The 14,706-nt window shown below is 29.6% G+C and overlaps 1 protein-coding gene across 1 annotated transcript; it reads right to left on the reverse strand.

Annotated features, from left to right (window-relative positions):
* Positions 1–16: 16 nt before the first annotated feature.
* Positions 17–2,691, reverse strand: LOC112779672 (laccase-15-like). The gene is made up of 4 exons (XM_025824010.2): positions 2,480–2,691; positions 1,604–2,000; positions 1,387–1,515; positions 17–1,276 (listed from the first exon to the last, which is right to left on the reverse strand). The coding sequence occupies exons 1-4, from the start codon at positions 2,564–2,566 to the stop codon at positions 138–140; spliced, it is 1,752 nt and encodes a 583-aa protein (XP_025679795.1). The 5' UTR covers positions 2,567–2,691; the 3' UTR covers positions 17–137.
* Positions 2,692–14,706: the final 12,015 nt, after the last annotated feature.

A 14,706-nucleotide genomic window follows, 5' to 3' on the forward strand; every position in this document is an offset into this window, starting at 1 on the left:
GAATGAAGGAACAATATATAACGACACAGTTACTTCCAATTTTTATTATGATGATAACAACGTGACTTACAAATTGAAAAGAATAAAACAAAAGAATAACAAATAGAAATTAGTGAAAGAATGAACCTATAAAAAAACTAAAAAAAGAATGACTCTAATTTTTGTATTAATGACTGAATATTTTGACAGTGTGGCATGTCTCGTGGTGGTGGCAACATCTGCTCTTCAGGATTCTTTCCATCTTTGACAATGAAAGTCATAGCCATTCCCCAACTCACATGTCGCTCTAAGTGGCAATGCATGAACCACACACCTGGATTTTGTGCCTTGAATCTTATGGTTACCCATCCATTTTTGGGTATAGCGACGGTATTCTGATAAGGAGGATCAACAAGATTATAAGTGAAAGGATCTTTATCTTTGTCAAAGTTTCCGAATCCCCATCCAACTACATAGAAACTATGACCATGAAAGTGCATTGGATGCTCAGTACCAGCCAGCAAATTAGTCCCTTGAAGAACAAGCTCCACCGTGGACCCATACTCAAGCACCTTCACCTCTGTATCTACCGATGGAGTTCTAAGAAATGTGGACAAATTGGAAGAAGTGAAATCAAATAGTTCTGGTGGCACATCTGGAAAATCTTGTGTATATACACCTTGAAGGTGGTTATAGTAAGCATTCAAAATGTTGTTTCCCGATGGCAATTGGAAGCTTATGTTATTTACACTTGCTGCAAGGCGGTTCCCTGGTATATGACTACCTTCGCATGTTGAACATGGTAATGTATTCACCGAAACTGTGTAGAACAGGTTGGTGGTTATGTTCAATGGCACATCAATTGGATGTGCTTCATCTGCTAAGCTTCTCATTTGACTTATCATGTTGATAGATGCATTGGTGTCATTGGAAGATGGAAGTGAAGGCATGTGAGGGGTTCTTGATGAAAATGATGGAATAATTTGTTTTCCCTTTTCGTATTGCAGAATGGCTGTGGTGGTTGTGTTGTCAAATGCAACATTGGAAGCACTTGAATACACTTTGGCAGCCATGTAATAACGATCCAAAGGTTGATTAGCTTCAAGCAACACATCCATGGTTTGACCTGGTGATATTGTTATGTAATCCACTTTGAATGGCTTCACATAGCTTCCATCGCTTCCCACCACTGTCAATTGGTGCTGCGCAATTGCAAAGAAGAGAAGGTCTTGCATTCCAGCATGCACCATTCTCAGAAGATATGTCTTGCCATGTTCCACATTTAGTTTGAAGGTTTCTGCAACCAATAAATTCAAATTGAAAAGTTAACTGAGGTTGGCTAAACAAAATTGACTTCCGCATAGTAACATAAATGAAAATTATAAAATGTTACTATAAATAACATACCATTGTTTGAGCAATTATAAAGATCACCAGGTTGGCCATTGATAGTATAAGCATCTGAAACAACAGGATCTCCTCCCCCCGTTTCAAAGTTATTGAAAACTTGGACAATGTCTTCCTTCCACCATTCACCTAATAAATTTCAAACTCTGACGATTAGAAAAGTAATTATAAAACATAAAGTGATGAAATCAAATAAAACTCATGTAAGTATATATACCTAGTATAATGGGGACCTCTCTATCTGGCATTGGAAATGGATATGTATTTCCAGGCTTGGGTTTAATGACAATAGCACCGTGAACAGTAGCACGAGACCAATCACTGTGAGCATGCCACCAAAGTGTGCCTTCCTCTTCAGAAAAGATAACCTTTTGAGAGAACAAACCACCAGGTTGAATGGCACACTGAGTGATGAATTCAGGGCCATCGGACCATGGATATCTTGGTTGGTTCACTCCATGCCAATGAATAGTGATGTTATAGTTTGCTCTGTTATACACATCAACAATTATGCTTTCTCCTTTCGTAACATACAATGTTGGCCCTGGAAATTCTCCATTTACTGTTAAGATGTTCTTTGCACTGCAAAGCTTTGTGAAGGGAGCATCTCTCACCTGCAATTTTTCAAAAATCTTAGTATATGCTTTAGTTTTTTACTTTATTTATAATAATAATAGGCATGGATGGATATATATTATTTAGCATATGATATAATAATTGAAGTTTTATTTACATCTTACTGAGTTAGGTGGTGTTAATTAATAATGAATTAATTATCAAAATTAATCTCTCAAATTTTTAAAACCAAATACTTTTATCTTTTAAATTTTAAAATATACAAAACATTCTCTAATATGTATCTTCATTAGATAATATAGTTTTTGAATAATTTAAAAAATTTTAAAATTTTAAACCAGTCATTTCGACTAACTAGATCAAATTAAAGAGACTAATAGAAACTATACTACCTAATGAAAATAAATATTAAAAATTATTGTATATTTTAAAGTTTCACAGACTAAAATATTTAATATTAAAATTTTTAAAAATTGATTTAGATAATTATTCTAAATAATTAAGCCCCAAAACTTACCACAAACTTATGGTGCCCCATTGCCTGGCAAGTAACTAGAATGACATTGAGAAACAATAATATTCCTAAGCTAGTGAGGATTTTCATTGAGAATCTCTTTATCTATGACGAAATGCTTGATCTAAATTAAAATGTGAGTTTATAATATAATAGAGAAATAAATAAAGAAGGTTGATATGCTAATGGTTTTTTTGTGTTTGATGCTTTGATATGAATTTGTTTGGAAGAGGGGGTTATATATAGTGGTGGCTTTGACAAAGCTTTGATTACGTAAGAGAATATAATTGGAATAATATTATAGCACGTGAGCTTTGTTGCCAAGTCGTAATTACTAAGAGGACAAAATGTTGCGGCTCCAATATTGAACAAAAACGCGATACAAAAAGAATCCAAATAATCATAAGAACTAACTAAATAATGAAAGGTCAATTTTGACTTTGCATACGATGATAAAGAATTTTCTTATTATTTTATACGAATGTTTCTAGTTGATTTTCAACAAATAATATTTTATTTAATATTTATTAATTGATGTAGCAATTAATAAATATTAAATAAGACAAACTCAAACTGATTTTAGCTAAATTTTTGTTGTTACCAAATATTTTTTATATAATAAATTAATAATATCAACTACATACAAACATATATCCTTATAATTACCATGCGTGGATGTACTTTGATCAACATATAATTAATAATTCCAACTTTGAACGAAAGAAAGAAGGTTAATACCTAATAATGATTTCGTAGTTGCTTTCGTCGTCATAGATTCCTATGCTATTTTTAGATGACCATAATTCCATAAAGGAACTGTCAATACAATTTTATTTACTTTTTAGATGACCAAATTTTTTCGATCGAGAAAAATACAGAGTTTCCGGTGTTAGAAACAGCATGGAAATAGCGAAAATATATGGGGAGAGCAATTTAGGTAGATTTGACTCCGACTAGTCTTTGAAAATCAAGACATATATCAAGTTATTATTTAACATTTGAAACATTCCCATCTTGTAAATTAAAATACATGTTCAAAATAAATACTTCAAAATATATACGGTATAAAATTGGTTTACGATGTAGACGAGAAGAAGATGCTTCTACAAAAACGTGTAAAACGTCTTTTTGTAAAGACGCTTACATGCTGACGTGCTGCATTATTACTGGATGTATTAATAAATCGGTTATTTTTGAATTTTTTAATAAATTAGAATAAAACTATTTTTTTTTTATAATAATAACAATAAATCCAATTTTTTTTAGGGGATCTAATTATATTTTTAAATTTTAGAAATTCAAATGTCTACAAAACAAAAAGTTAGAGATATATTTATTTTTTACCAAAAAATTTAAAAATATTTGATTTAGATTGTATAATTCGATCGAATCAAATCGAATCTAATAATTATAATGCAGACACTTGAATTTATTATTATTGCTATAATAAACTGATTTTATTTTAGTTTATTAAAAAATAAATTATTAACCGATTTAATACCGCCAATAATAATATAGTACATATAAATATCTTTTAAAAAAGTGGTTTTCAGAAGGAAAACTGTAACAAGAAAACATTCCTTTGATCATGTGACCACGTGGCACGTCATCACTTCTAAATAACGAAATAATCATTCGACTTTGAGAAGGTATACGGTGTTGATGAAGTCAACTCCAAATTAATAATTAACGTCTATCCAGCCAGTTGTTAATTGAGTAGCACATGAGAAATTGATTGATCGACGATCAAACTACAAGTATATCTGTATGTATGATAAGGATCTTATTATATTTTTACCTGCTACTTTTGACTTTTATCTGAATAAAATATAATATAATAGTAATATAGTTAAGCATAAGTTGTTTTATACAGAAAAAATCTATAAAGTATACAGTTTTATTAAAATTTACTTAGTATTTAATCATTAAACTAGAAAAAAAATAATTTTATATTATTAAATATAATTTGATATAATTAAAAATATTAATAATAATTAATTGATGATTATAAATTATAAAATTTGTTGGTTTTTTAATAATTCTCGTTTTATATATTTTGATGATGACGACACATATAGGGGTGTCAATGGGGCAGGGCGGGGGCGGAGAATGCCTCCCTGCTCCCCATTCCCGCCCTCAGATTTGCTCTCCATCCCCACCCCATTTTCTGTCGTGGGGAATATTGTTCCCCATCTCCATTTCCCACAGGGCCCCATTTCCCGTGGGGACCCCATTTCCCATCTACATAATAGTTCTAACTAATTATTAATTTCCATATGAATAGAGCTGCAAGTATCTATCTTGTACAAAAACTGCAAGATTTTATACAAAAAGTCTAAATGATACGATGGTGACTTCTTTCGAAATAATGCAATGGAGGGACGCAACGACGGGTCAAAGGAAAAAGCAGTGGACGAGGTAAAAGATGCGGCAATAGAGAGGAGAATGGACACGACGACAGAGTTACGAAAAGGAACGCTGCAAATAGAAATTACGACGCGGTAAGGGTGATGGCATGGTGAGGTGTGACGATGCAGTGAGAGGGTGACGAGGGGGTAGCTGTAGAGAGGTTGGATGGAGTATAGACAGCCTTAGGGATCTCTGAATTGAAGAAGGATTATGCAAATAAAGATTAGGAGTTTTGGGTTTTTGTATATATATATATATATATATATATATATATATATATATATATATATATGTATGTGTGAGAAATGACTAAAAAACATATATGAGAATAAACTATTAAGGATAATTCAAGGAATTAATAAATTTCGGGGAATAGTGGGAACGGGGCGGGGATCCCCGCTCGAATCCTGCGCCTGCTTCGGGAGAATTTTGTCTCCCATCCCTATTTCCACGAAAAAAATTCCCCACAATCGGATCCCCATTCGGAACAGTCCCCGCAGAAATCCCCGCGTCTCAGGAAATTTTGCCATCCCTAGACACATATGCTACGCACGCGTCTGCAAGCCTTCAAATGCTACTTTGCTCATTAGTTCAATAATATACTCTCCGCCCAAATATCATAGCTCCGTCAAACCCAAGCTATACCCAAGTTAGCTATACTCCCTATACTTCCTCAATTGTATATATGCTATTCTTACTGAAATAATAATGACACATTTGTCACATGCGGGAAACGTAAAAATTAAACTAGATAGATAAGGAATGCATGTTTTCGAACATATAATATATAGTTTATTATTTGTCAATCAATTCCCACGAGTCAATCAATTCCCACGAGTCAGGATGTTGGGAATAAGAAGTATAACACAATTTCAATCAATCATGTATCAAATAATTTATTATTGTTATTATATTAAAATGTTAATATAATAAGATTTTTGATTAAATTTAGAGATTTATCATTATGATAGTGATCATAATATTGAGAGATAAATATTTTATAATTTAATTTAAATTGTTCTTGGTCATAGGATTATTAAAAAGGATATTAATAATCCGAAAAGATCAATATATATATATAATGGTCTTCATTGGATGAAGATTAATAGATCTCATTTATTAAATTATATATATAAATGGTGCATATAGAGATATGACCATTGAACTGACTCACTTTGAGAATTTCTAATGGTTATAATTACCGTGTATTTGTCAATAGGATATTCTCAAGATGAACATAGTAATAGAGTTTCCTTTGACCTGTGACTGTCATAGTAATTAACAATGTATTTATTATACTTTGATTCCGGACACCTAATACCCTAGGGTGCTAGTTGAATGGATATTGGGTATGATTTAAATACTTGTAGAATTAATGATTAGTCAATAAGGAATCCGTCAACTCTTGGTAAAGAGTTTGAGCTCTATGATTATAATGACTGAGATGAATAAAACCTTGGCCAAGGGGATTGAATGAATGAAGAAATGAGTTTCTTAAGTCATTCACAGTTCATTATAATAATGGTAACAAGTTAGAGTTTGACAATTAAACCATACTCTAAGGATTAACCAATAGTTGGAAAGATGGAAGGAATCATACTTTGTTCTTCTAAGGTTCTTAGTAAAAATATATTACTTCATACTATCGGGTCGTCGGGGAGTGTTGCTAGACGCCAACCTTGATTAGTAAATTTAGTATGACTAATTTACTACCCGCTTAGTATTGAACCTATGGGGTCACACACTAATGAGTGATCTAATCTTTGCTATAGAATTATTTAATTATTATTTTGATTTGATCAAATAAATAATTATATTAATTCAAATAGAATATTATTATATTCTTTGCTAGCACCAAGAATATAATAATAGTATGATAATTGAGAATATTAAATGAGATTTGAGAATAATTAGTTATTCTATTTCTAAATTTGAATTCTAAATTTGGATGAGATCCTAACTGATTCTGTTTCAAATTGAGTTATGATATGATTCATAAATTTGAAAGATTTAGATTTATAATTTTAAGATATGATTTAAAATTTGAATTGAGATTCAAATTTAAAATCAGTAACAAATCTCATACTATATATATGTATGCCAAGAGCGAAGGAATTACAGATGAGAATAACAAGAGTTTTATTCTTTTACCTCTACACACATAAACGTAGTTTATGTGAGCCTAATTCTTAGAGAAGAATTTTATGGCGTGCAAAGAGTTTTAAGAGGTTTCTCAATTTAAATCAGATGTCCATTGGTCAAGAAGTTGACAACAAAGATTGGTCTCGGTGTGGATACGCATAGCGCCTTCGTACCATCGAAGGAGAAAGTGATTTTTACTAAAGCGTCTAAAGGTATTTAGATATGATCTACTATCTATATATTATTGGAATAAAGTTTAAGCACAAAATAGATCTTTAAGGATTACTTTCTTTTCTTCCGCTGCGTGTTATGAACACATGGTAATCCTTCAGTGGTATCAGAGCTTTGGCTTTTTTCTGTTTAAATTTTTATTCCTATATTTCTTAAACTTTGTGAATTAATAGGATTAATTCCAAAATTTTAAGCACGAGATGTATTTATTTCTATTGAGATGGTTTTCTAATAAATTAATAGTTAATTTATTTTAATTATTTAATTGTGATTAAATTATCATTCTTTTAATATAAAAGTTATATTTATAATCAAATATTTTGTTTGATTTTTTTATTTATTAAATTTTATTGTGATTTTGATCACAATAAAAGGAATAAGATGCAAAATATCTTTTGTTTGTTTCTTATATATATAGGTGTATATATAAATGTCAAATTTGATTTGATATTTTTTAAGACTAAACGTTAGTACATGAAAAATCAAATTTTAATTTGATTGATGTGTTTTGAACACTATAATTTTAAAAATTAGTTGTTTCTAATGTTCTTGATTATAAAGAGCGGCCTGACAATCAGGAGTTTTATTTTTAAGATAATAATCAGTATTTACATTTGATGTACTAGGGATTTACTTTTATATTTTACCTAAACAACCTGGGAGTATAAAATTTAATCCATGAATACTGGTAGAAATTCTCTAACAATTGAGATAAATCATAAACGTTAGGAGTTTGCCAAAAATAAATTTATCTCTTGTTTACAAGGAGCAACTTGACAACCAGGAGACTTGTACTAAAAGACAAAATTTATTTATTCATATGATGATGTATAAGGAGAATTAATTTTATACTTGAACCTAGACAACCTAGAGGTATAAAATATAATTCAGTTAAATAATTGTCTGACAACCAGATAATTATTTGGGATTATAATTGTATGTGATATAATTTAATCATATTTATTTGGAATAGGTATGAGTAACAACTTGCCAACCAAGGTACTCATTCATGATTCTAAATAATTTTAACAGAAATATAGATTTCTTAATTTACTTTCATATTTTAAATTTTTAAATATGTCCACCTTTTGTGTGGTATACTTGAAAGTAATATATTAAATACAATTTGAGAATTGTATTTTCAAAGGGTTATCATTGAGATGATAATATTCTCCAATAAAATTGACTTTGAAATGGTCAGAACTTTTAATGTATTTATAATATTATTTTACATGGGTTGTTTTGACAACCATAAGTTCTAATTTCAAAGGCATCTTTCTACTATTTATTACTGAACATCTTGAGACGATGTATGGTGCCCAAAGTAAGATAGTATGACTATCAAAGATTTTATTTAAACGAGTGGAAGTATTGGACAATATATTTTGAATTAAACAACTTTAGAAGTTGGAATGCCATTAGTCAAATGACTTTAGTGAGAATTGTTCTTGTAAGCATTTTTTTAGATTTATTTTGTTACAAACAAAATTTTTCTTAATATGATTAAGGTTTGTGATCTTTTTAGAAAAATTCAACATGAGTATTGAGGATGCGAATCAAAATTGCTCTTAAGGGTTGGTTTGATCAATAATAAAAATATTGAGTATTTTTATTATAAGAGTTGTAAAGTAAAATCTCTAATTATCTAATTGATATTCTATTGAATAGAGAATGAGATTCTCTCCGTGTATAAATACTAGTACTCTATGTACTCCATCATATTTAAAAAAAAAATATGAAATTTGATTTAGTTGAATATCACTATTTGTTAAATATTTAGACTACATTTTAGAAATGTGGCTAAATTAACAAATTTCTCACTAAATCAATTTTTTATCCATATGAGATATGGAAAAGGCATAAGCTGAAACTCAAGAACATTAGAGTTTGGAGATGTCTTATATGTGTTAAGAGATTGCACAACAATAGAATTGATATTAAGTCCGATAAATGAGATTTATTGGTTACCTTAAAGAAATAATGAGATTATTTTTATCTCTCTTCTTATGATAAAGTGTCTGTGATAAGAGGTTAAACTCCTTTTTAGGAAAGTGATTCCATCTTAAAGAAAGAGTGGGAGTACAATTACTTTTATTAGAATTGTATACCACTCAATAGAGAATATACTTTTTGAGAGTATAAAAAGTTTGATCGTCAAACTAACTTTTCAAAAAAGTATCCTATTTGTATAATGATACAATTCTATAAAGATAAATCTAATGGTTGCTTAGATTTTTTATAATCATGTTCAATAAGGATTGTCCTTAAAATAAAATTATACACTATTGTAGTGGGAGATTTTATGTTTAGAGAAAACGTGATATTTATTATACACTAGGTGTATTTTACAAAAGGTCAAGCAAACATGCTCAAGAGCAAAAGTGTTTAAGGTCAAAACAGTTTTGATAAACACAAATGTTCATTAAAAAATTATATACATGATTGATTGGCTCTAGTGCAAGTGGGAGATTATTGTGATAATAGTATGCCCAAGATCCAATCTATCATGATTGGCTCTCGTGCAAGTGGGAGATTGTTGGGAATAAGAAGTATGACCACAATCTCAATCAATCATGTGTCAAATAATTTATTGTTGTTATTATATTAAAATGTTAATATAATAATGTCCTTGATTAAATTTAGAGATTTATCATTGTGATAGTGATAATAATATTGAGAGATAAATATTTTATAATTTAATCTAAATTGTTCTTGATCATAGGATTATTAAAAAGGATATTAATAATCCGAAAAGATCAATATATATATATATATATATATATATATATATATATATATATAATGGTCTTCATTGGATGAAGATTAATAGATCTCATTTATTAAATTATATATATAAATGGTGCATATAGAGATATGACCATTAAACTGACTCACTTTGAGAATTCCTAATGGTTATAATTACCGTGTATTTGTCAATAGGATATTCTCAAGATGAACATAGTAATAGAGTTTTCTTTGACCTGTGACTGTCATAGTAATTAACAATGTATTTATTATACTTTGATTCCGGACACCTAATACCCTAGGGTGCTAGTTGAATGGATATTGGGTATGATTTAAATACTTGTAGAATTAATGATTAGTCAATAAGGAATCCGTCAACTCTTGGTAAAGAGTTTGAGCTCTATGATTATAATGACTGAGATGAATAAAACCTTGGCCAAGGGGATTGAATGAATGAAGAAATGAGTTTCTTAAGTCATTCACAGTTCATTATAATAATGGTAACAAGTTAGAGTTTGACAATTAAACCATACTCTAAGGATTAACCAAGAGTTGGAAAGATGGAAGGAATCATACTTTGTTCTTCTAAGGTTCTTAGTAAAAATATATTACTTCATACTATCAGGTCGTTGGGGAGTGTTGCTAGACGCCAACCTTGATTAGTAAATTTAGTATGACTAATTTACTACCCGCTTAGTATTGAACCTATGGGGTCACACACTAATGAGTGATCTAATCTTTGCTATAGAATTATTTAATTATTATTTTGATTTGATCAAATAAATAATTATATTAATTCAAATAGAATATTATTATATTCTTTACTAGCACCAAGAATATAATAATAGTATGATAATTGAGAATATTAAATGAGATTTGAGAATAATTAGTTATTCTATTTCTAAATTTAAATTCTAAATTTGGATGAGATCCTAACTGATTCTGTTTTAAATTGAGTTATGATATGATTCATAAATTTGAAAGATTTAGATTTAGAATTTTAAGATATGATTTAAAATTTGAATTGAGATTCAAATTTAAAATCAGTAACAAATCTCATACTATATATATGTATGCCAAGAGTGAAGGAATTACAGATGAGAATAACAAGAGTTTTATTCTTTTACCTCTACACACATAAACGTATGTAAGCCTAATTCTTGGAGAAGAATTTTATGGCGTGCAAAGAGTTGCAAGAGGTTTCTCAATTTAGATCAGATGTCCATTGGTCAAGGAGTTGACAACAAAGATTGGTCTCGGTGTGGATACGCATAGCGCCTTCGTACCATCAAAGGAGAAAATGATTTTTACTAAAACTTCTAAAGGTATTTAGATTTGATCTACTATCTATATATTATTAGAATAAAGTTTAAGTACAAAATAGATCTTTAAGGATTACTTTCTTTTCTTCCGCTGCGTGTTATGAACACATGGTAATCCTTCACAGGAGCTAATTAATCAAACATATGTATAGAAAAGGTTGACTTGGCTGATGGCCATGTTCTTCCCTCTTCTAAAATAAATTTGAGATGGATTATGATATGTGTATATTAAAATAGGAGTCATTTAAATAAAGATGTTTAAAATGTTTTTTTTTTAATATTTTTTAATAATTAAAATTTAATATATATAAACAATTAAATTGTGTTATTTTTGTCAAAATTAAGCCAGACAAATTAATTTAATCGAAAAAATGGTAAATCAAATTTTGAATCGGTCTAAATTAATATTATTTTTTTATAAAAAAATGACTAATATATATATATATATATATATATATATATATATATATATATATATAGGAGTATTTTAGTCATTTTCTATAATAAGAATATTGTAGTTATTTTCTATAAAAAATAATATTAATTTAGACCAGTTTAAGATTTGATTCACTATTTTTTTGGTCAAATTAATTTGTCTAGCTTAATTTTAACAAAAATAATACGGTTTAATCGATTATATATGTTAAATTTCAATTACTATAAAATATCTTTATAAAAAAATATTTTAGATGTCTTTATCTAAATAGTTTCCTACTAAAATTAGTTATTAAAAATAAGTTATTATTTGTATAAAATATATATTAAAATAAAAAATATATATTAAAAAATATATTTATATATAAATATATGATGATTAATTATAATAATTAATTTTAATATATAAATAACATTTTTTATTTAAGATAATAAATATGTTAAAAGTTTAATTATTGGAATAAATAATTTTATTAATCCAGATCATCCATATTGAATCACCAAAAATATATATCATAATGCGGAAGTGTACCTGAATTCATAAACATGAATTATGATTGGAAGAGTTTGGATCTTGTGGTTCTTTCGATCTTCCTCAACCAAAGCCTTCTGTATTCCTATGCGGTTGAATTGTGACTCTTCTGATGGGGAAAGAGCAACAAAGGCGGCTTTGGTATATCGGGGACCGAAACTCTGAAGGCCTATTTATATTTGAGCATGGCACCCATTAAACCCTAAAGCCCAAATGAAATAGTATCTAAAGTCCAAAAGATAATATATCTAAAAAAATCCAAAAGATAATTATCTAAGGAACAAAAGATAACATCTGATTTTATTCTCATTTAATTCCAAATCAAAAGTAATAATGACTTATTCAATTTATCATTTATAACAATAAATGAGATCATCATTATATAAGTCATTTAATTTGAAATAGCATAATTTGTGATTATAAGTAATATATGTATTACCCACAAACAAATTAGAAAATTAAAATAATTTCCTAACAATCTCTCACTTGGGCTATACATATATTCTTTCTTGACATAATCACATCTTATAAACTTTATACACACATCTGAATGCTATTTCTCTCATTACTTTAACAATCTGGTCCATCTCATACATTAGATATGGAACTACCGCAGCTTTTATCACATTAATGTCGTGACTAAACCACGACAATCACCATCTTAATATACTTAACGACATAGATCAAATTTGGATGAGTAATATGGAAATTACATGTCAAGTGATCTCATGCATGTCTATTTCCAGCTGGTCTAACTTTAAAATTTTATTGAGATCAAATACAATACAAATATTACAAAATAAAAATTTCACATAACATGAAATAACCATCAACTTGATTATGTAGAAAAATAATTCAACATCTGTCATAGGACATATAACATAAAATAAACTCCCACTAAACCAATGCATCACAAATATTGACACCCATCCGAGCAGTGTGCTCATGAAAAATTTTAGGGATCAATTCCTTGGTTAATGAGTCTGCTAGCATTACTCTTTTCCTATGTAAGCTCTATTTTTTCTTAACCTTTCTCCTTGAAAACTAAGAGTTTGATGTTTATATCAAGCTCTTATTGTTATTGGAGTATAGTACTGCTGACTTATTGTCACAAAATATCTTTAATAGCCTTTCAATGTCATTTTCTATATGAAGCTCAGCGACAAAGTTTCACAACCATATGCCATGAAATCGGAATCAGAGTACCTAATGATCTCCAAATTTTCTGATCTCCGATAAATAAGCATGTAATCCTTTGTTCTCTTTAAATAACGCATTACGCGTTTAACAGTTATCCAATGATCCATGTCTGGATTGCTCAAGTATCTACCCAACACTCCCACTATAAATGATATATCAGGATGTGTGTAGACTTGAGCATACATTAAGCTCCCTAATGCCGATGCATAAGGTTTATCATGCATTGCTGTCCTTTCAAGATCATTTTTAGGGCATTGCTTGAGACTGAACTTGTCTCCTTTAGTTACGGGTGTGTCTATTGGTCTACATCTTTTCATGCCATATCTACTTAAAATCTTTTCGATATAGTTCTTTTGTGATCATCTAAGAATACCTTGAGAGCGATCTCTTAGTATCTCGATTACTAATATAAAAGAGGCATCACCAAGATCTTTTATTTCGAATTTGTTTGATAGAAATTACTTAGTTTCATGCGACAAGCCTATATCGTTACTGGCAAGTAGAACGTCATCAACATGTAAGACTAAAAAGATGTATTTACTCCTATTGGACTTGCGGTATACACACTCATCTATGATATTTACCTCAAAACCATGAGGTAATGACTTGATGAACTTGTGATACCATTGACGGGAAGCTTGTTTGAGACCATAGATGAATTTTCTCCTTTCTCTATTGGATCTCCTTAATGACACTTCTTGAGGTTTTTGAGCTTGCTGTATGGATTGAGATTGAGGAGGATTGGTGCGCAGAAATTGCGATTACACTTTGATTATGTAAAATTCATTACTCTTTCTTTCCCTGGCAATGGCGCAAAAAACACGATGCCAATACCATGGTTCACAACTTCGCACAACTAACCAGCAAGTGCACTGGGTCGTCCAAGTAATACCTTACGTGAGTAAGGGTCGAATCCCACGGAGATTGTTGGTATGAAGCAAGCTATAGTCATCTTGTTAATCTCAGTCAGGCAGATATAAAATAGTAATGGGGTTTTCAAAAATAATACTAAAATAAGGATAGAAATACTTATGTAATTCATTGGTTAGAATTTCAGATAAGCGTGTAGAGATGCTTCCGTTCCTCTGAACCTCTGCTTTCCTGCTATCTTCCTCCAATCAATCTTACTCCTTTCTATGGCTAGCTTTATGTAAGGATGTCACCGGTGCCAATGGCTACTTTCGATCTCTCTCGGAAAAATGATCCAAATGCTC

The sequence above is a fragment of the Arachis hypogaea genome, chromosome 19 (genome assembly GCF_003086295.3).
Source record: "Arachis hypogaea cultivar Tifrunner chromosome 19, arahy.Tifrunner.gnm2.J5K5, whole genome shotgun sequence".
In the NCBI taxonomy this organism is placed as follows: Eukaryota; Viridiplantae; Streptophyta; class Magnoliopsida; order Fabales; family Fabaceae; genus Arachis; species Arachis hypogaea.